Source organism: Emericellopsis atlantica, assembly GCF_019669845.1.
Source record: "Emericellopsis atlantica unplaced genomic scaffold F5Z01scaffold_3, whole genome shotgun sequence".
Lineage (NCBI taxonomy): Eukaryota > Fungi > Ascomycota > Sordariomycetes > Hypocreales > Bionectriaceae > Emericellopsis > Emericellopsis atlantica.
The window spans coordinates 1,004,850-1,026,114 of record NW_025764705.1 but is presented as its reverse complement, the minus strand read 5'-3'; the positions used below and the strand labels follow the sequence as shown (position 1 = coordinate 1,026,114).

The 21,265-nt window shown below is 55.3% G+C and overlaps 8 protein-coding genes across 8 annotated transcripts; 4 read left to right on the top strand and 4 right to left on the bottom strand.

Moving 5' to 3' along the window:
- Positions 1-2,453: 2,453 nt before the first annotated feature.
- F5Z01DRAFT_633201 (uncharacterized protein) lies at positions 2,454-3,359 on the bottom strand (the record flags this gene model as incomplete). Its single annotated transcript, XM_046261930.1, has 2 exons — positions 2,454-3,097; positions 3,122-3,359. The coding sequence occupies 2 exons, from the start codon at positions 3,357-3,359 to the stop codon at positions 2,454-2,456; spliced, it is 882 nt and encodes a 293-aa protein (XP_046122125.1).
- Positions 3,360-4,095: 736 nt separating this feature from the next.
- Positions 4,096-6,585, top strand: F5Z01DRAFT_693160 (putative dipeptidyl peptidase IV; the record flags this gene model as incomplete). Its single annotated transcript, XM_046266208.1, has 3 exons — positions 4,096-4,197; positions 4,253-4,976; positions 5,036-6,585. The coding sequence occupies 3 exons, from the start codon at positions 4,096-4,098 to the stop codon at positions 6,094-6,096; spliced, it is 1,887 nt and encodes a 628-aa protein (XP_046122124.1). The 3' UTR covers positions 6,097-6,585.
- Positions 6,313-7,904, bottom strand: F5Z01DRAFT_324109 (uncharacterized protein). Its single transcript, XM_046259038.1, has one exon. It carries the CDS (start codon positions 7,733-7,735, stop codon positions 6,530-6,532), a length of 1,206 nt encoding a protein of 401 aa, XP_046122123.1. The 5' UTR covers positions 7,736-7,904; the 3' UTR covers positions 6,313-6,529.
- Positions 7,905-9,307: 1,403 nt separating this feature from the next.
- On the top strand, positions 9,308-11,191 carry F5Z01DRAFT_615405 (kinase-like domain-containing protein; the record flags this gene model as incomplete). The annotated part of the gene is made up of 1 exon (XM_046260863.1): positions 9,308-11,191. One exon carries the CDS (start codon positions 9,308-9,310, stop codon positions 11,189-11,191), a length of 1,884 nt encoding a protein of 627 aa, XP_046122122.1.
- A 728-nt stretch (positions 11,192-11,919) lies between these two features.
- On the top strand, positions 11,920-13,833 carry F5Z01DRAFT_693158 (mid region of cactin-domain-containing protein; the record flags this gene model as incomplete). Its single annotated transcript, XM_046266207.1, has 3 exons — positions 11,920-13,347; positions 13,521-13,553; positions 13,615-13,833. 3 exons carry the CDS (start codon positions 11,920-11,922, stop codon positions 13,630-13,632), a joined length of 1,479 nt encoding a protein of 492 aa, XP_046122121.1. The 3' UTR covers positions 13,633-13,833.
- Positions 13,834-14,551: 718 nt separating this feature from the next.
- Positions 14,552-15,374, bottom strand: F5Z01DRAFT_323416 (uncharacterized protein). Its single transcript, XM_046259036.1, has one exon. It carries the CDS (start codon positions 15,194-15,196, stop codon positions 14,774-14,776), a length of 423 nt encoding a protein of 140 aa, XP_046122120.1. The 5' UTR covers positions 15,197-15,374; the 3' UTR covers positions 14,552-14,773.
- A 1,019-nt stretch (positions 15,375-16,393) lies between these two features.
- F5Z01DRAFT_693156 (uncharacterized protein) lies at positions 16,394-18,708 on the top strand (the record flags this gene model as incomplete). The annotated part of the gene is made up of 3 exons (XM_046266206.1): positions 16,394-17,264; positions 17,359-17,579; positions 17,695-18,708. The coding sequence occupies 3 exons, from the start codon at positions 16,394-16,396 to the stop codon at positions 18,460-18,462; spliced, it is 1,860 nt and encodes a 619-aa protein (XP_046122119.1). The 3' UTR covers positions 18,463-18,708.
- A 1,330-nt stretch (positions 18,709-20,038) lies between these two features.
- Positions 20,039-20,611, bottom strand: F5Z01DRAFT_633195 (uncharacterized protein; the record flags this gene model as incomplete). Its single annotated transcript, XM_046261929.1, has 1 exon — positions 20,039-20,611. One exon carries the CDS (start codon positions 20,609-20,611, stop codon positions 20,039-20,041), a length of 573 nt encoding a protein of 190 aa, XP_046122118.1.
- Positions 20,612-21,265: the final 654 nt, after the last annotated feature.

The window sequence follows — 21,265 nt, the reverse complement described above, 5'->3', positions numbered from 1 at the left end:
CTGATGGCTGCCGGAGCAGATAGTGCAGGGGATGAAAACCAAGTCTGGAAACGATGACGGGGCAGGGAGCACAGCCGTGTCACAGAGTGTCGTCAGCCGGAGGAGAAAAATGAAGATCAGGTTGCTGCTGATCCGGCTGCTGCTCGATGACGATTGCGGGGTCAGTCGACGTTTCTCCCTGGGCTGTCAGCTCCCGGGTTGCGAATGAGCTCTTCTGCTTGTGAGCGTGTGTGTGCAACGGCGCGGTATCGGCAATCACTAGAGATCAGTGCTTCTGGGCCGAATAGTGCGCGACACGATCTTGAAACGGAGGAGCGAAGAGATTCCAGGTGCTGATGAGGGAGAAATGGATGACCAGAGGTTGAGAAGGGCTACGCAGGATCCAGGCCGGAGGAAAAGACCAGAGTTGAGCGATATCATGGAAGGCGCCTGTCGTGGGTGCTTGCTTGCTTGCCCAGCTTATTAGAAAGCAGAGGGCGCCTGTAAAGCCCAGCCTTTCAGCGGCCTGAGTGTCAGACTAGGGGTCTCCAAGGCCTGGAAGCCAGACGCAACGGGCAAGGCAGGCAGCGCGATGTGGAGCCTGGTGCCTTCCGGACCTCCACTGCCATGGCTTTCTGGGACGTCATGCTTGACTGATCCCGGTCCCCGATGAAGTCACTGCGCCGTTCCGGCACGATCCAGTCATCAATGCCTACCTTATTACTTCGTACGAGTACTGGAATAATTCAGCGCGACATGGAGCGGGCTGCTTCATTCTGCCTCACCGACCTGGTAAATGACTGGTTCTAGACCATCCCGGACGCTAGCATTCATTCGCGGGCTCATCGATCCAGGCAGTTGTTCTCGCCGGGACCTGGATCTAGGATCCTCCCGGCTTGCATCAAGCCTGATGCGTAGTGATGGAATAGATGACGCCGGCAGTAGGCTTTGGTGATCGAAGCCCCAACCAACCTCCTGAAATTAATAAAGAGCTGTGTCTAACTTAGTGAGTCTATGCGTGATCCCGTTGCGTTCCTCCCCTGTCAACTACGTCGACGGCTGACCCAGGCCAATTGTAGGCTGGCTACCTCTGCCTTGGAGATCGACACTCTGGTATCCCTCTGTTTCCCACCAGCAACCCAGCGCCAGACAAGCTCCGACTGCGCGCCCACATTGACCAGACAACAGCTCAGACGGGAGTCAGTTTAATAAGAGGTATGAGATTGATACGACATGCAAGACAGGGTCGATGTGCGTGCCAGTGAATTCGCAACTAGAGCGAAGAGTGTGCTAGTGGCTTGTCATGGAACCACGGCGCGCTGTCGCATGACGCCCGCCAAGAAGACCCTCTCGACGTCATGAGGGGCTCGCATACAGCCAACCACATTTATTATTAATTAGACCGCTGGCGGCTTGGCCCCATGCTGCTGAGCTGCTCCAGTCCCCTCGGCTGTGTGGTTGGCGATTCAATTCCTTCAGCACTTTGAAGTCTGGATGGTCTGTCAACCAGTCGAAATCTCGTCGCGCCGTCACGCGCTGAGGAAGATCGCACTGACCTTGTGCCGCCAAATCAATAAGGCATCGAGCTTTGTAGGGTTCAAAAGGCTTTCCAACCAACCCCTGCAGACCCCCATCACCCCATTCAAACTATCGAAACGCGCATGTGCAAACAGGCTTGTCATTGTGTCGCCCACCATCATGCCAGCCATCAATCAGAATGCAGTACTTGACTGATCGTCGCCTTTGCCTGTGCACCCATCGTTGAAGTCCATCGTGATGTCGCGGCGCTTCACTTGTCTCAGCTCGGGCTTTGCTAATACCCCTTTGACTTGGGCCTGCACTGATGTCATTGGTAGTGAAGCCACGGCAGCACGTGCGTGACAGACGCGGTACGCCGCACGCGGTGCTAGACTAGCAGCTAGTGGCTACGTACTGTACCGCGACATCTCCGGAGTGGACGCTCCGCAGTGCATTTGAAATCCAGATTCAAGCAACTCACGGAGCAGCAGTTCCTGTTCTGTGGCGCCTGGCGTAGGCGCGAACCAGATCAGATGCACCAGAGAGCAGAGATCAAGGAACCTGCGCAAGATTAGGATCTGTTTCCTCGATCTGTACATGTAAACGATCACACCAGAAATCTCCACAGAGGCCGAAGCCTGAGCTTAGACTTTCGGCCGGGACATCGGTGGTGGGGCCGTGTTGTGTTCCGCGCGACACCGGTGACGAATGGAAGGTCATCGCTCCATGTCCAAGTGTCCAGGACCGTCGTGATATTTCAGTATCTCCCCGGATTTCGCGGCCCGCAATATCTCTTTCAAGAAGGCATACTGCATGCCTTCTATGGCCTATTTGGTCGAACCACTATATTCCTGTCTCTCAGACGGGAAAGCACCTCGCGGCTTGCCTTCGATGGCCGTATCCACGACTATACATGGCTTCACGTTGAGACAGGAAGATCGAGCGACTGATTGCAGCTATGTTTGGACAACCTCCCCCTGACATGACTTGGGATTGGTGCAGGTGCGCTTGTGTCGAAGTAGCGCAGCGTCAAGGCTGTCGTCGACATCTTCTGACTTGCAATCGTTCGCATCATCACCTTTCTCGTCAGCAGGCGTTGCAGAACCTCTTTTCCTCTTCAGTGCACTCGGGGACCCTTCCGACTTCGTCGTCTCGATGCCATTGCCATCAGTTCCATTGCTGACATCGCTCTTCTCATTCCCAGGATCTTCAAAGCCGTGAGAATCCTCATCATCCTCCGAGTCAGAGCCACTGCCGTCATCCGAGTCAGAGCCACTGTCGTCATCCGAGTCAATGTCGTCGTCCGAGAGAATCTTGATACTTCCGTCCGAATCAATGGACTCATCCGAGGCCAGAACGCTAGTATATCTTCTTCGAGCTCGGTGACGTCCCCTCTTGCACCCCCGACCTTGCAAGTACGGCCGCTCGCAGCAGCCGTGGTCATAACCATCAGGATAAGAACTGGCAAATTCTAGGTCTGTGGCGTATGATTCCTGTTGAAGCCAATGCATATCATCCCATACGTATGAATCATGATTTTGAATGGGGCCATCTAGAATATTATGAGCTTTCGTTTCACCAGACCATGACATGCTAACAACTGGGTATCAAAAAGGTTGCTTACCCGGATGATATCGACAGCTCCGCGGGCCATTGTCCCTCTCGATGAAAGTGCTATCGCACTGCACGCATGTCTTCGGATTGAAAGGCCTTTCGGCTATCAGCCAGTCGAATTGTTCATCAGCGCGTAGTAGGTTCGAATTGTCGAGGCAAAGACCCTTCAAGATCATGCGAACCTCGCGATCAGTGGCTTCGGAAAGTATATCTTCAATGGTCCTTGGCGGGCGCCTTGGAGGAGCCATCGTCAACTGCTCGGAGGTCAATACTGCAATTCAGGGACAAGGTGCAAACTATGCTTGATAAGCCGTGAGTGATGGTCAATGTAGGTGACATCGTCGGCGCGGTGGGCAGCGACGCGTCGCGTGCTCTTAGACAGACCCCTGCTTGACAGAGCACGGACCATCGATATCACCATCGCACTGGGCGAACGACCGTACCTCAAGTACTAACTTACATGTTCTGCCTTTCATACCCTATTGTCCTTACGATGGACGTGATGTTTAGAGTTGATCCCAGCGCTACCCCGATCCTCAGATTCGATCACAGGTGTAGATCAGCTGTAGGACCACGTCGACTGAGGTATCTTTCTTTCCCACATGTCCTCCAGCCAGGGGCAATGAACATGAAAACATGAAAGGGTGGCAGAACGAGTTGCAGGCCTCCCGTGTCGTCTCGCAGGTTATTACATTCAATCTTGATCGGAGGAGCTTGCTGCCCGCATCTGCGTTTCAAGGCGCATCTCCAAGCGCGTAGGCCACCTGCACCTTGAAGGATTGATCAACACATGCATGTGCTTTGGCGGCACCTCGATCCATCAATCTCTCCTCAGTCTCCTCACTCGGCTTCTCTACATGTAACGGCATCGCTCGTCTCATCCACTTGGTTTTGAACACACGCTCGGTGTAACTTGACCCCAAAAATTGTTCAGGTTTACGGTGTACCTATTGAACCACCTCACAATCCGTTCAAAGACGGACAATGGCCCGCAAGACAGTCGCCAACCATGGCAATTGGAACTCCCCAATCACCCAAGATCTAGTGACCTCAAAGACGAAGAAACTCACTTCTCCTCGCGTATCGGTGAGCAAGCATTCTTGGACATGAACCCTTAGGAAACGCGCGTTGACAAGTCAAGCGCACGACTGGCCGCGCCTACTTTGTCGAGTCTCGCGACAATGGCGCAATGGCCGTCGTCGAGGTTGTCAGGGGCGAGGTCAAGGAGGTCTTGCCTGCCGAGTACGCCGCCGGTAACACAGTCTACAACTATGGCGGCGGGACTCTCGATGCCCTACGCGATGGACGTATCATCTTCTCCAATGCCGAGGATAATACTGTCAAGATCTTGGATCCTGATACTGGCAAGGTGACTGACGTGACGGGCGACCCTGTCCTCAGATACTCGGACTTTAGCGCAAATGACAAGTCCGATTGGGTTCTTGCGATTCAAGAGGACCACACCATAGACAACCCGGAGGGAACGAAGAATTTCATTGTTGCCATCCACACAGAAACGAAGGAAGTCAAAAGGATCCTACAGGGCGCAGACTTCTACTACCCAGCCGAGTTCTCCCACGATGGCACCAAGATAGCCTGTATCGAGTGGAACCATCCTTACATGCCCTGGTACGGCGCGAAGCTATATTGGGCATCCTTTGACGCTGGCACGGTCACCAATATGACGCTCATTGGAGGTGGGCTTCTGGACGGTGTTGCCGAACCTCACTGGGGTCCCGATGGCACGCTCTTCTTCTGCAAGGAGACGGCCAACTATCGGCAAATCTTCCGTCTGACCCCTGGCTGCAAGAGCGCACAGCAGGTCACACTACGGGGGCTAGAAACAGCCGAGTTTGGAGAGTTGCGTTGGTTCCCGGCAGCAGAACATATGCGCCTCTCTCGTCCAAGACACTTGTCGCCTCAGCGTACTTCAACGCTACTAGCAAGGTCGTCGCCATCGATCTGGACACAGGCTCATGGCAGTCGATCGCCCCTGAGGACGATGTCAGCCAGATTCAGTACGATCGCATGACGCGCTTGAGCGATACGAGTGTCGTCGGCATCTTCAGCGGCCACCTGAGCCCAGAAACTGTGCGCATCATTAGCATCAACGATCCCTCCAGCAGCAAGGTTGTCCGCAAGTCTGTCGACCACGGCATATCTGACAAGTGGATCGCACGTCCCGAAGCACTCAGCATCCGAGCCAGCGTGACTGCGCCCGCGCGCGACATTCACGGGTTCCTGTGGCTTCCCAAGAACCCAGAGTACGTGGCCGATGCAGATGCGCTTCCGCCTCTCATCATCGTCACGCACGGCGGTCCGACGGGTCACTACGGACCTGGCCTTATGTTCCGGACACAGTACTTCACCTCGCGTGGCTATGCCGTCTTCTTCCTCAACTACCATGGATCCACCGGGCATGGCCGAGCATACCGCCAAGCTCTATGGGGCAACTGGGGCATCATCGATGCAGACGACACGGCTGAGGTAGCTCATCACCTTGTTTCGGCAGGTCTTGTCCGCGCGGGTGCCGTGGGCTGCACGGGGCTCAGCGCAGGAGGTTATAATACCCTCCAAAGTGTAAGCCGTCATCCCGACGCCTTCGCAGGGGCTGTCGACGTCTCCGGCATCTGTGACCTGGACAGCTTCAACGCTGGAACGCACAAGTTGGAGTACAATTACACAGACGCGCTCGCCATCTCGGAGCTCAACATGTCTGAGGCGGATAAGAAGAAGCGATACGCTGAGCGGAGCGCGTTGTATCACGTCAACCAAGTCGCGGCACCACTCCTGATCCTGCATGGCAAATGCGACACGGTCGTGCCCATGAACCAGGCAACGGACATGGAAGAGGCGCTGAAGAGGAGGGGCAAGGACGTGGCGCTTGTGAAAGTAGACCACGACGGTCACATGCTCGACAAGCCCACCAGTGCCAAGATCTGGCTGGATGAGGAAGAGAAGTGGTGGAGGAAAACACTGCTGTAATTGTTGTGTACTGTCAGCGTACATGAACAGACTAATTACATACCCGGTTGAGTCGAACAAGCACGTATCGTCAACACTGGAAATACGCTCGCACGGAAACATGTACCAGCGAAACGCGAAGTCGTCGATGGAATGGCGCGTGCTGCGCCATCGCCGATGCTGAAATGCCCACAACGACACCTGACTGAGCGGCCGACCAATAGCAACGGCCACGTCAGTCTTAACAAGAAGTCATATTGGCGTGACTCTTGCTCTGAGAGTTGGTTGAATGATTGCTCGCCGTGATTAGTACTGCGTGATCATGAACACTCACAGCTGAGTAGAAGCACGACCGGACTACGCGACGTGAGGCTATCGTGTGCTTTCATGTTTTGGTATCATTAGTATCGTGATAAGTACAGTAAGATCACATATGTACAGATATTCCCGGCCATCATGTCCTTCCCTTGACTCTTCTCCGCATGGAATCGGGGACCGGTTTCTGGATCTTGCTGTGTGCCTCGTCTGGGCTCCTCCGCACCTCATGTGGGGACGACCCCACATCTCGGTGTGCTCTCGATGACGGCGACGGTGAGCGTCGCGTCTGTCGGTGAGGCGAAGGAAGCCGGCGGCTGAGGAGCGACTTGTAGTCGATATACGAGTTGGTCGACACACCATCCTGTCTCGGTGTAGGGGTGTCGGACTCGGTGGGGGTATTTTCAGAGATGTATTGTTCCGCGTCGTAGACGTCAAAGGCATCTTCGGGGAACTGTGCGGTAAGAAGTTCATCATCCTCTTCATCTTCAAAGTGAGAGTAATGGAGTTCTTTACCATCCACAGAATCAATCGACGAGCGAACCTCTTCGCCGTCCGATACGGACGTTGGGGCAGTGTTGTCACTGCCAGACTGCGAGGTATGATCGTGATCTTCATCGTCATCGTGGAGGATAGGTCGACTGAAATCGAGAAGGCACGATTCTGAGCCAGAGAACGACATGGACCGCGAGCGTGCATATGTAGAATCGCAGCACAAGACCGCTTCGTCGTCATCGTCGACGAACGCGCAAGTCGTGGCTTCGGATTCGGGAGGCGAGAGAGGAGCGTCAACGCCAGGTCGTGTGTATTGTGCGGAATCGAGATGAGACGGCTCTTCGGTCATGACGGGACCCGTGCAGAAAACGTCGTCGGAGTGGGTGGTATCGTCGACACTGCTGGCGTCGGTGCTGGTAGACGAGACACTCGATGCTTCGGAATAAGAGGAGTGGTTCGAGCGTGCCTCCTGGGCACCGTGTAGTCCGCTCGGTATGTAGCTGGCGAAGTATCGTACAAGTGAGTCGAACGACTTCGTGCGGAAGAGCTGCAGGGCAAACGTCCAGTGCTCCGAGTCCATCAGCTTGGGGTTGCCGATGATTTCGTAGGCTAGAGACTCCAAAGACTCGTTCAGTTCGAGGAGGCGCTGCTGTCGTCGATCGGCCATCATGCGGTGGAACTCCTCGGTCGTCTGGGCATCGTGCGAGATCTCGGACACATCGGCGTGGAAGGCCTCGGGGTCTTGGAGGGTGAAGGTAAAAGTATTGTACTGGTCGTGGAGAGAGGTGAAGAGGTCAGCCCTCTTCAGCCCAAACTTCCACGCAGGCCAGCTAAGGCCTGGGTCGTCCATGTTGCAAAGGTTCGGTGACGGTCAGGTCGGTTCACGGGTGAAGGGGTGGTAGAGTGGAGGCAGAACTGTCAAGCCTTGATCTTTCGGTAGCGAGAGACAGGCAATCATTCAGATCTTGCTCGAGTAGTAACGGTCCATCATGTACGTCGTCTTCTGTGTATGAGTGGATATGGACGGAGTCGTGAGGGCCCTTGAGTGAGTCTAGGATGGTACTGAGGCAGTGATGGGTGAGATGGCAGGCTGGTTGAGAGACTGAACAACAAGAGTCGCTGGTGTTGCGGTGTCGGGGTGTGGGCTGGATACCCAACGGACGGAAAGTCAAACCAAGGGCAGCAAGGATCATTCCGATGTTGCAGTTGTCGGCATTCCATTGGCTGTAGCCTGCATTATTACGGGTTCACATGCATTGGCCCCCAGCCGCTTACCATGCACAATGAGAGGGGCTGACACAAAGATGCACAGAGAGCTCTGAATTTTCAGAGGGGAGCTGCCTGTAGGATTTCGTACAATGCTGCAAGCGCTATGGTGGCGCACTCTTAAAGTCCAATCATGGAGGATTTCGCGTACCCACTTATGCACTCGAAGTGGCACCAGCGTGCCAGTGTCCAATAATTAACTTATGAATAGATTGTGCAACTTTATGCAACTGCAGCAGAAGCTCTAGGTCGAGTGCATAATTCATTTTTCTTCACGTGACTAATGTTGATAAACCGATCACGTGATGCCTTCCTGGTGGCGCGTTGAGGCGCAGCAGCGACAGCGAGGCTTGCGGAGGCTTAGCCCTACGTCAAGGCTGCCACAGGCCCGAGGATAAGGCGGTTTCGCCGTTCAAAGGCCAAGGTTCAAACTCAGGGCTAAGAACGGCCCGCTCCACGTCGTGGCGTTGTCGATGCCCTTCTATACATGGCCGAGAGTCAATCCCACGATCAACAGATGCTGTAACTCAATTGAAAGCGTGCGGATCTCGCGTGGCTTGAATGAACGTCCGCTGGTGGCAGCTGATGTAAAGGTACACGCGCTGACGCCGCTGAGACAAGCACGCGGACGGTAACCTACTGACATGCATCCTAGCAAGCAGTCCCGCAGCCTGTCCGGCTGCCTGCCAGCTGCAGGCGCCTTCCCTTCTCTTCCATCCTGATGACTCGACGGAGAGGCTGAGACGGTCATCATCTGTAGTGGTCCTTTGCTCGACCCAGCAGCGGCTGACGTCTGTCTCTTCACTCATTTCACACTGCTAGTGCTGCTCAAGCTCCTGCTGGAGTACGAACAACCATTATCCTGGACTCCTGAGTCCTGGAACACCCCAAGGAGGAACACTTCCCCTCCCCCGCCATCTACACAAACTGAACCATATACTGGCCCTATATAACGCTTCTCCCCTAGGTTGAGCCGGACTCTACGCACCCAAAACTTCCCTCATCGCATCATTCACAGAGCCTAGTGAGCTCTAACGGCCTACTGGGGCCAGCTGTGGCCCATCACTCCCGCTCGCTCACTGTTGCCACCGGTCACCAACTTCCCCGATACACATGTCCCTGTTGAATACTGTGTCCGCTTGTCACCCCTTCAGACATGACGGTCGAATACAGAGTTGAGCCGTCCGTGGGCTCGGAAGAAAGGACGGAGCCGCTGTCGGAATCTGAAATGGATGCTCGAATCAGAAGCATTCGTATGCACGATCCTCAACTGCCCATCAATGATGAGGCCGTGTCGCTGGACGATTTGCAGCTTGAGGAGCACCATCACCGGCAGAATATTCGACTGCTTGTCCGTCCGTTGACAAGGCTACACAATACCCGTACAGAAGGCCCCAGTGGCAATGATAATTGCCAATGGCTGGCCCTGCGTGCTGAAGTCGCAACCTCTGATCAGCCTGAGCACAAGGTGCTCGCTGTCACACAAACGTCCAAGGACATCAAATTTTCGGTCAGAATTCCCGGGGAGGGCCGAGAGGAGTCATTACGGCCCCCTTTGTGGTGCGAACTGTACTATGACCCGGCCAGCGACAAGGTTGTGCTGTTGAACAAGTCAGATGTACCTATCACTCTGGAGAAGGCATCACAGACCCCCTTAGCGAGCCCACCCGGCGAGGGTCGCCGTACAATCAACCCTGGACTCGCCAAAGCACTTCATCCTGGAGCATGGAGGATTCGTGTCGGGCATCGTGCCGTCCTAGAATTTCGTATCTTGGAGAAGAGACCGGTCACCATCTACCAGCCATTTCCAACGCAGCCGGAAGAATCACCACCCATCTCCGGTTCTGACCAGACAGTCTCAACCACCAGCATGAAACGCGCACTGACGCCAGAGGACGACGAGAAACGAGTTAAGCGCCGAACGTCAGATCGCGGCAACGAACTCGATGACGGCGCTATCATGTTCATGAGGCCCGGCGGTGGAACGGCTGATTCCCTCATTTTTCCACTACCCAACAACAGGGAGACGAGGGAGTTAGGTCCGACCAACAGTCAAGCCCTTCTAGATGCCAGGGAAGGAGAGACGGTGGCTGTGTCCGGAGTCTGCGAGCTGGACGAGTACCAACTCACCAAGCATGACCCGATAGCCAGCACAGCGCTCTCTGCTGTATTCACCGCCTCCCACTCACACGTTTCAGACGACATTGTTACGGTCAAAGTCCTCAAGACACGTGTGCCCAATCCTAGTGATAAGGCCTACGTCCATGAGCGCAATGTTATTCGCCAGGCCGACATGTGGATGAGGGAGTGCCAGAGCCAAGAAGACCTCCAACATGGATCCATTGTCAAATACTATGGCGGTGATGCACGTTTCTTGTCACTGTACATGGAACATGTCGACGCACAGGACCTTACAGCCGTACCTCGATGGCGCCATGAAACGAGCGACTACTTCCAAGGCACCCGGAGCGACGCCGTCCGCATCCTGCGAGATATTGGGGAGGCTCTCAGCTATCTCCATGGTCGCAGCCTCGTACACAACGACATCAAGCCGGCCAACATTCTCTATTCGCCCGACCGAGGCGCCGTGCTCTGCGACTTTGGTCTGTCGACGCCGGCTGCCACGGCGCCCTCTGGCGGTGGGACACCGTACTACGTCCCGCCTGAGTTTATCGGGCAGAAGTTACGTGGCCCAGCATCAGATGTGTGGGCGCTCGGTGTGACCATGCTGTATGTCCTGCGCAAGATCCCATTCCCCGACAGCCGCGCCCGTCGGCGACACGCTCGCCCCCTATACTGGCAGATCGCCGGCATCAACAACCCTAATATTCCCCACAGGCAGTATGGCAATGGGCAACCAGCAGCGAACCAGATGAGGGACTGGCTATCCGAGGTCTTTGACGCGCGAGAGAAACTTGACAGCAGAGACAAGCTAGAACGAGTCGTTGCGGAGATGCTAACGCTGAATCCGGACCGCCGAATGACGATGGAGCGAGTGGTACAGGAGGTGGAGGATGAGCGTTTGCACGCCACTTCCTGATTGGTAAAGAGCATTGCGAATGTGCTTTCTTTGTCGCATTATTTTACAAGGCCCTTCGAACCAGACGCGGGACGTCGTTGAGAGGGGGGCGAGTTGATTCATTTTGGCATATACGCTCACGGGGTCAAATTTCCCGTCGACATTGCGCATATACATTTACGGGAGGATGTTGGTTTATAGACTTTTATGCGGTTTTCTTGTCAGGTTTGGAAGACGAACGATGTGGGCAGGTTACAGGCGGGCCATCGTACGCGCGCGGATGATTCGAATGGATCGAGACTCGAGAGCATACGCATATTGTGGGCGATTTGACAAGGCCTACATTTACCTTGGGCATAAGATACTAATGAGAACATGGTCAATACTGAAAATTGTGGGAAACCACCTTATATCAAGTCTGGATTCATCTTGATGCCCTGTAGTTCGATCCGCCCATCGACCACTTCATCCCGAAGTGGACTCGCGGAGGAAGCCGTGGCTTTCTTTTCGAGAAGGATTGCATTTCCTTCAAGACAACAAAAAAACAAGCGCCTTCAGCTATTTCTAGAAAGGCATGATAGCATCAACGCAGACCAGAACCGGGGAGATAGTGAAGCTGTAGGGTAGGCTGGCGACAGTCACGTGCATCGTCGACCGCACCTGTCGCTGGATACACCCAATCAATCAATACCTTCCCATTAGGCCGGGACGTTGTTTCCTTCCAACCCCTTATTCACGACATCCAGACCATGGATCCCGCAAGAAGAGCAATGATCGAGGGCCGCCGGTCGCCGAACAAGCGCGACGCAACGGCAGCCCGATTTGACCCAAGTACGCGCGTTACCAAAACTTCACGGACAGAGAATGCCAGGCCAACAAAGAGCAACAGGGGCGGCTATAACGGCGGTGGAAGCGCACCTCAGCACATGACCGAGGACGAACAGTCACGGAAATTCGTGGCTGACGAGGACAAGTTCGTTCTGAAGCAGTCCAAGACGAAAGCTGATATTCGCGTGCGCGAGGGCCGCGCCAAACCGATCGATTACCTCGCCTTCAGTCTCAAGTTCATCGACCCTGAACGCGATATCCTCGACGATGAGGACCAGGATCTGGATATTGAATTGCCTTCTCCCTCTGAGATCGTGCAGGACCTCACAGCGGCGCAATTGAAGGAGCTCCAAAGCGACATCGCCTCGTACCACGTACTGGAAACAAACGCGAAAAATCGGGAGTACTGGCAAGCGCTACAGTCGCTGTGCGATAAGCAGATGGCCAAACTCAGTCCCGAGAAGAACGAGGAGCGGGTCGTCAGTAGCGTGGCCGATGACATTGACAAAATATTGGCACCGAAAACCTATGAACAGCTCGAGACACTGGAGGGACAGATCAAGGCGAAGCTGCAGAGCACCGATGATATTGACACGGACTACTGGGAGCAGCTTCTGCGGAGCTTGGCCGTATGGAAGTCCAAGGCGACGTTGAACAAGGTCTTCGCAGCTGTCACGGAAGCCCGCGCAGAGCGGTTGAAGAAGCGCGGCGCTGTGCTGCCCAGCGCGCCCAGAACGTCAGGCTCGACCAGCACTCCCGCGAACAATCCCAAGGAGGTCGATTCGGGGGCCGTTCAAGCGCCCACGCCGAAACAGGATCGTGCGCAAGCCCCTCCCGGCACATCTCGCTTTTCGCAGTCAGAGACCGGGGACTTCTCGCAAACCACGAATGCGCTGTACGATCGGGAGGTCGCACGCGGGGTGGAAGAAGGCGAGGAGGTCTTCACCGCGGAAGAGGCCGTGCCGACTGGTGCGCAGCCGCAATGGGCAGACAAGTACCGACCGCGTAAGCCTCGATATTTCAACCGTGTGCAGATGGGGTACGAATGGAACAAGTACAACCAGACACACTATGACCAGGACAACCCGCCCCCCAAGGTCGTGCAAGGCTACAAGTTCAACATCTTCTACCCAGAACTTATCGACAAGACCAAGGCGCCCACCTTCAAGATCATTCGCGAACATGGGAGACGGCGCGGCGAATCCTTTGCGGCCGCTGGCGAGGAGGACACGTGTCTCATTCGCTTCATTGCCGGCCCGCCATACGAGGACATTGCATTCCGTATCGTGGATCGAGAATGGGACTATAGCGCCAAGCGGGATCGAGGGTTCAAGAGTTCTTTTGATAAGGTAAGTGGTACTCGTCGTGCAGCCCGGACGGCAGCTCCACCCGGTGCCTTTGAGTTTGACAATACTACGGTTTCTTGTCATTGGGCGGATCCGCGGCGCAGGGCTGATCCGCGGATGTGCATTCTGCATATGCCATTAATCCTTGTCGTGCATGGAGCTGATCTTCCACACAGGGCATCTTACAACTACACTTTCAGTTCAAGAAGGTATGGACCGCATTAAGACATACTCCGGTTATTGATGTGATAGCTGACGTGTCCTGTGCAGATATTTTACAGGAAATGACCAACAGGTCATTGCGACGGAGGTTGTGTAAGTCGCATGGCCGCAGTGTGGCCTCGCCTGCAGCTTGGTGCCAACAACGGCCTCGACGCTGGTCAGAGTGAATGAAGACTTGTTAGAGGGCGGATCAATTAACCGAGGTGGTACTTGGAAGACAAAAGGCTCTTTGCTGCATCGCGGCGTAATATGCTTGTGGCCCCGAATTTCAAACCGTCCACGGATCCGTGCGATCCTGCAAGGCCTGAGTGGGCTTGACCAGATTTCAAGACTGTATTTGTGTCACCGTGATTCAAGTACTCTTGCGTCACGGTGGTGGATGTCAGTCAGCCTCTGAAGGTGCCCGCGGCCCAGCGTCCAGCGTCCGCCACGCACACCTGGCGGCAACTTGTGGACAGAGACAAGACGATGCTGTGTGCAGCATCATGTCGGAAGCCTGTCGCAGCGCGCCGTTGCCAGCGGCGGGATTGCGGCGGTGAAATGGCGCTTGTCGCAGGCTTGTGGAACATCTTGGAATTCTGGAAGCCCAGAGCTGGGGCGGTGCTTGTCTGGCGAGGCCCATTCTTGCGACGCATCCTGCTTGTCCGCTGGCTTGTTCGTAAGCTCTGGCGACCTTTATGGCTGCAATCGACCACTTGGGTGAAAACGGCCGCCCATTTGACAGACCGAGGACAGGCGCGGCTAAGCTGTGCCTGCGATGACATTGACCCAAGTCTCGCTCGCTCCAGACAAGCTCGTTCCGAACAACGTGGCGTCTACCATAAGAAGTACTGCATCCGCCCGACTTCCACAATAAGGAGATTGAAACATACCTGGCCCTTGTTGAACCTAGCTTGTGACGACCAGGACAACCTCGACGGAGCGGGTCAGGCCAGCCTCATGCTACCCTTGTTGGACAATGAGACAACAGTTTTGCCATGTTAGGGCGCTCCATCTAGGCTGTGTTGCCGCGCGATGCAACGTCCCGATCAGGGAGCATCAGGGCCCATGCGGGTAGCCCCGTGATTGAGCAACAAACGGCAATGGCGTCTCTGACAAGTGACATGAGTGTTTTGATACTGGAAACCATCTGTTCCAGTTCCAGCCAGGACTTGAACGCGCAGGCTGTGTGAGACTGGCTGCGACGAGCTCCATATCTGGCGATCACTCACAGGGTGTCAAGCTCATTCTCCCCGTCAACGAAGCCTGGGAAGCTCCGCGCCAGGGCACTTAGTGACTCGACCTCTACAACAGGACTCGAAAGGTCGCATGGGCTCTGGTAGCTAGTAGCCCTGCTACTTCGTGAGATAGCATCTAGGAGAGCATGCTCATGACACTGCCCTATGCGGACGCGATGTCTAGGCTCTTGACAAGCAGCACGGATCCAATTCGGCGTTGACCGAGATGCGCACCAATCCTTCCAGGTGCGCTCTCCGAGATAGGTCGCGGCGACGCAATCAGACCGCCTGTCTGCAGCGACACATCTAGAAACAAACTTCAGCTGTGTCTGGCAGTCGAGCGCTAGTACTGTTTGCGCGTCGAGCAGCACCCAACATGGGGGGGTGGGCTGCATTTGGGCAGGGTGGCCCATACATTCACTACCTGGCGTGCATATATGCACGTAGCTTAACTTCCAGTCCTGGGACGACACCGACGTCCAGTCTCCTGTAGTAGCTCCCGTCACCTCACCTGGCACGGACCGCCCTCCGACTCATAGGCAAGCGTCACTCAGGTTCAGCAAGCCCCCATGCGGCAGTGGAGGCCCAGTGCACAAGAGAGCCTGCTTCTCCACGCACGCACACAAGCTGTATGCACAGAAGATACACAGACACGCCGCACGCACACAAACGCAAAACAGCTGCCCAAGCAGCCATTGGGCGTGCGGCTTCCCCAAAGCTTTGACCGCTGCGCTTGTCCATCTACCGATCGTCAAGCCAAGCCTGGGGCTCAACATGGACGGACAGAGCCAACGGCCAGCGAGCACTGGTCAGAGGCTTCAAGTTTTACGGGAGACCACCCACCCCGTGCTGTTAGGGGCAAGCTACACCCGCGGACACCTGGTCCCCTGGTCCCCTGGCCCCTGGGTACCTGGGTCCTCTGGTTTAGACTACGCTTGCTACGTCTCCTTTGATCATTCTGATATCTGATATCTGACATTCAAAGACTAGAATCCCCAGAAGCTACTCTATTCTCTCTGCTGGCTTCCGGATTCATCTAATATTCTTACATAGTCTTGACGACCGTGGGTGGTGCAGTCGCAGTCATCTACCTGGACTAGTCCACAAAACGACAAACGACCCCAGACTCGTGTTTTTGGATTTGCCTCAGCTCATTGTTGTCGTCGTTGTGTCAATAGCGACACCCAAATTTCTCGTCAGCTCACCTGGACCACCTTGGGGGAGCACAGAAACTGCCATCCATACGGACCATACCCATTGTTCCGTCGCATCCCACAGAGCCGTGACTCGCTCTATGAAGGCTCTAGTCTAGCATACCCGTCATTCTCCCGCGTTTTTGAGAGCGACAAGACAATTACAAGCCTTCCCGTTGAGTGGATGGCCAGGATAACACGTTGTTTCGGCATCGACAGGTTACATACGACAGGCAACATCATCACCAGACTGACACATCCTCTCCTACCGTTGCCTAACTGACGGGTTCGTCCGTTGCCCGGAGGCGAGAGACACGAACGCGTGGGCCACTCTGATACACTTGACGAACACTCTCGGGCGTCGAAAGCAACGCTTCTCTGAGTCCTGTCCCTCCAGTCAACCTCTCCGCCCCCGTCATGTTCTTGAAAATGGAAAGCCCCTCTTGCTCTGAGGATGGGATCCAACCCCAGAGCTACACGAGCCCCCTGCTTCCCGAAACTGGCGAGCAATCATGCTCCCCGTCAGAATTTGGCCGTTGTGTGGAGCCCTATCTGGCACAGTCACTGGAAGCTGCTGAGCAGACACCAACGATACCATCCCAAGGCGAGGGCTCGCTGAGCCAGGCGTCTACTGTGGCGAGACCAGCGGCGCCCGGTCAAAGCCAGATCGAGCAGAACACGGAGCAGAATCACCAGCGACACCAGCTCCATCCGATTCATAGCTCGAAGACCTCAGCGCCAATGCCCATCTTCGATTCCGAGACGCTTCATCCTAGCCACAACTCCCCTCGGCAACCAGAGCCTCTGGCCCCTGCATCTACCTCCCACTACAACTATCTCAGGAACAATCACATGTGGTGTACCAGCTCCAGTGCGAGAGACGACTTGCACCAGTTCGGGTACGGCGACTCACCCACGTCCGCTAGCGGCGCGACGACGCAACCCTCAAACTTCTCACCCGCCTCGCCAGCAGCTACCTGCTCATCTACTGGAACCAGCTTCCACACCCACGGGATAAACGACCGGCTCGCCCGAGAGAGTATCTGGCGAGAGCACAATCCTTCCTCCCCCTCGTCAGCCGACGGGAGCTCTGCAGTCAAGTGCTACCCTGGCAGCAGCGCTGACTCTGACATTGAGGCTGGAAGCAACAGTGGATACGATATCTACCCGGACCCTGGTGAGGGTACAGATTGGCATCTTGAGCCCCTTGATCCGGTAGACGACTCCATCTACACGGAGTTTGATGCCATGACTGGTGATCTGTCGTCCGTCCCTGATTCACAAATGGGTAAGGATACCTCTCGATTCCTGCCACAACTCTGGATGAGAAGCTGACGCAGTTTGTCGATTAGTCGACCGTTACGATCTACAACCAAACCCAGGGCGGGCTTCAGAACCACCCATGGAGCCCTCCGTCTCTACGACCCAAGCCAAGCCGGAGGAACCCTACGCGCAGCTGATTTACAGAGCTTTAAAGAGCGCGCCGGGAAATTCAATGTCGCTGCAGGACCTCTACACATGGTTCCAGAGCAACACAGACAAGTGCAAGCGCCAGGGGAAAGGTTGGCAAAACAGCATCCGCCACAACCTCAGTATGAACGCAGTAAGTCGCCAAGCAAAAGCTTTCGGTAACAAGGAGCAAGATACTTTCCCCCGGGGCGTCACACGGAGACCAAAACTAGATTGAGGAGCAAGATGCTGATTTGTGATCGCTGCAGGGGTTCACCAAACGTGACCGAAAACAAGCTGCGGCCGCCGCCGCTGTCAACATGGCCCCTGAGATGGGTCAAGCATCCCCGCAAGAGGCTGGTAGCAGCAACGAAAAGCGCTCGACGGAATGGACATTGACGGACGAGGCCATTCGGAGCGGCGTCCAAAGCACGACGCGCTACCGCAACAAGAAATCGGAGGCCATCAGAAACAGGGACCGAGCCTACGCCGCCTCCCCCCAATCGTCTTACTATTTTCGTCAAGGCACGGTTCCCGGTAGCGTGGCAGCGTCACGCAACGGCTACTGTGCTTATCGCGTCACCAAGCCACGCTCAGGGCTTCGAATGGCACCCAGGTCGGGCTACATTCCTCGCACTTCGTCGCCCGCCGAGATGCCCTACTACCACAACACCCTCCTCAGCCAGGCCTCGCCTGCTGCAACTCCCATCCCGGGCATCGGGATGGAGACGCACCATTTGGAGGGCCCCTCCACAGCGGACAAGTATGCGATGATGATGGGCGATGGCAGTGGCATCATCCACCAGCCTACACAGTCTCCTTTTGAGATGGAGCCTCAGAACCTTTTCCTGACGGGCCCCCATCCGCCACAGCACCTGGCTCCCGAACAGCAATTCTCTTACGATCATCATGACATGCGCATGGGCTACCACGCCCCCGGCGACACGCACGTGGCGATGCCTGTCACGACGGCCGGGTTCGACCCTACCATGACGCATAGCTTCTGCGACTGGGACCCTCAGGGGCCGCGTTTCTGATCTACGATTTGAATGAAGCACGGCGCACAGGTCCCAGCTCGTCGTTCCACGAGAGGACGCTAGGTTTCTGACACACGGGATCATGCTCGTTTCAACCACGACGGCAACACACGTGGCCCCTTGCCGCGGTCGAAAGAGGCTGCTCGTTCCACAGCTGTGTACACAATGGCACGGGCGTGACTAGTGTTACCGGAGGTTGGATTCTCGTTTACACGTGCTCGGGCGCTGGATGATAAAGGTTCTTTTTTGCGATTGATTGTACCCAGGTGTCTTGTTTCTTCTTGCATTTTGTCCAAGCATAGATACCATCGCCACAAGGTCTGGTCATAACGGCGTCTTAGGGGGGGAAAACCAGGACAAGATAAAAGGCGGATCTATCTTTGACACTGGACAGCGTGGTAATTCTGGATGATACTGCTTTCTTCTTTTTTTGACCTGATCTGTGTCATTTGTATCCATGTACAAGATATCGCCAGCAATAGACTTCCTCACTCGATACTACTATTTCGTCTGCTGGACGGACATGCGGCTAGGTCGCCGACCAGTAAAGGGGTCGTCCGTCAACATGACAGGGATTGTATGAATGGACGGACGCCAAGCGCTGCATGACGAAGGATCTCCCGTCCTGGACCAGGACCAGGGTGGTAACGGCCGTCTCTAAGTCATGTTTTGGGATGCAAGGTGCCACTCACTGACTTATAAAGTGCCCCTGATTCACCAAAAAAGGAGGGAGGGGGACCTTTTGCGACACGTCGACAGCAAGACAAACAGCGTAGCAGCAGATGCACACCTTGAATGATCTCCAACATCGGCCGAATTCGGGACCTGACCTGGGGAATCATTCATAACTTCGATACGTCGTCTAGTCAAGAGCAACATCTGTGGCAACCCGGGTCATTATGAGGTATGTAGATGCCGTGGTCACTGTTATTACATCTCTGCATGCACTGTTCAGGCTCGTACAACCACAATTCCTCTCTCTGCCCTTACTAATAGTTGCGTAAAGCCTTTTTGCGGGACAGATTACGATGCCCCATACAGCACGACACGCCGCTGGACGAGCTGCATATACATGTGCAAGTGCATGCAAAGGTCCATGTTTTAGGAAAGGAATTCGCACTCGTTCCCCCGCGCATCTGGTTGTAGGCCAAGCACTGCAACAGGTTCGCGGCGGTTCAGGGCGTAGTTCTGCCAGTTCGTGCCTCCGCCAAGGTCGTGAGACCACCAAACGCAGACTAATATCGACCGTATGCCACGTATGGGCTGTACTGGGCAACGCAGCTCGCGAGTGGGCCAGACGGATGCACCACCAGATCATATCGACAGGGGTCAGTGCAGTCACCAGAGACAGAAGACCACGATAGTGGTGGAAATTATGATCCGGCTCCGCGACAACAACGCATAAGGGTAGCAACTCTGGAGTCCCGGAGTCCGGGGCGACAAGGCAGCTTCCGTGCAAATTCTAGAGTAGGATCCCGAGTGCTAGGGGCGTCATTGTCGATCTGCTATTGCGAGCTGTTTTGATGGCTCGCGGTCCCGCGATGGCTACCTCGGTGCAGAGCAAGACGCAGCATAGTCAATTGTAGTCAAGACCCGCATTGACTTGGCCATGTTGCAAAGAGCCGTCGCGGATAGCGAGGTAATCTGGCGCAGTTGACCACGCGACAGCTTCGCAATGGTTGCTCGGCACGTCGCAGGCGGTGGCATGCATGCTTGGAGCCGACACTAGCTTGATGATCTGCGTAGGGCCTATCCATCCCATGCAAACCGGCTGACGCAGACATCCGGACCCGAGACAAAGTTCACCAGTATCAAAGTGACAGATCAACTCGACACCGTCAACCTGGCCACATCCAAGTAGGCTGCACGCCGGCCAAACTCGTCGAGGAAAATGAGGTACCGTGTTTGATGGTGGCGTAGTACCGCAGATGCCGCACTCGCGGGCGTTGAAAGGCCAAATGTTCACCCGTGTTGACAATTGGCCTCCCTGAAGATCCTCCCAGCACCCCGCGTGAAAACCCCCTCCGGCAGTGATGGCAGCGGCTCGTTGGCCAAGAGCTGTGGGTGAACTTGCCGTGGCCGCCGTCTCGGTGCTGATTATGACAGTGACAGCTGCACGCGGTGCATTTGACAGATCGAAGCTGGCCATTGGTGGCCAGTTCAATCCAGGTCGCACATGCAGCTGCCAATATGCATTACCAAAGGAGAACAAAGTCCGCTGGACAGGGAGGGACGAGGATTCAACGCAGCATACGATTGAGAGATCCACAGCACACCTTGTTGGTTCCACAAGGGACCAACAGGTCATCCTTCAACCAACAGCCTGCGGCTCCAGCTGGCCGTTGGTCGTGCGTCGTCGGTGTGTGCGCAGTCAAGGCCGCGCTCAAAGGCCAGTCCACGGAGGGAACTTTCGCCTGTGCAGGATAGGCCATCTCAAATCTAAAGAGTCCAAGTCACCCTCTCTTTGATTCCTACACCCAGCAAAAGCCTTGCGCGAGGCAAAGGTCCGGTCTGGTTCGTTGAGTAGGAATTGATTCCGAGGTAGATCTCTGCGTTGGCAAGTGAAGATTAGCTGCTAGTTTAGCTTCAAACACTTGCAGAGCCACGGCACGAGCCGAGGTCTGCCGTCCATAGTGGACTACGACTATACCCGTTCCCAAGCCGCTGTAACCTCCAAACTAGCGAGTTTTCGACAAGTGCGGCGGCCACAGGGCAGTTGTCTCCCACGCCCGCACACTCCTTGTGGTGATCAACATGCTGGATACCGCCGAGACTCCGCAAGATTGTCAGTGCCGTTGCTACT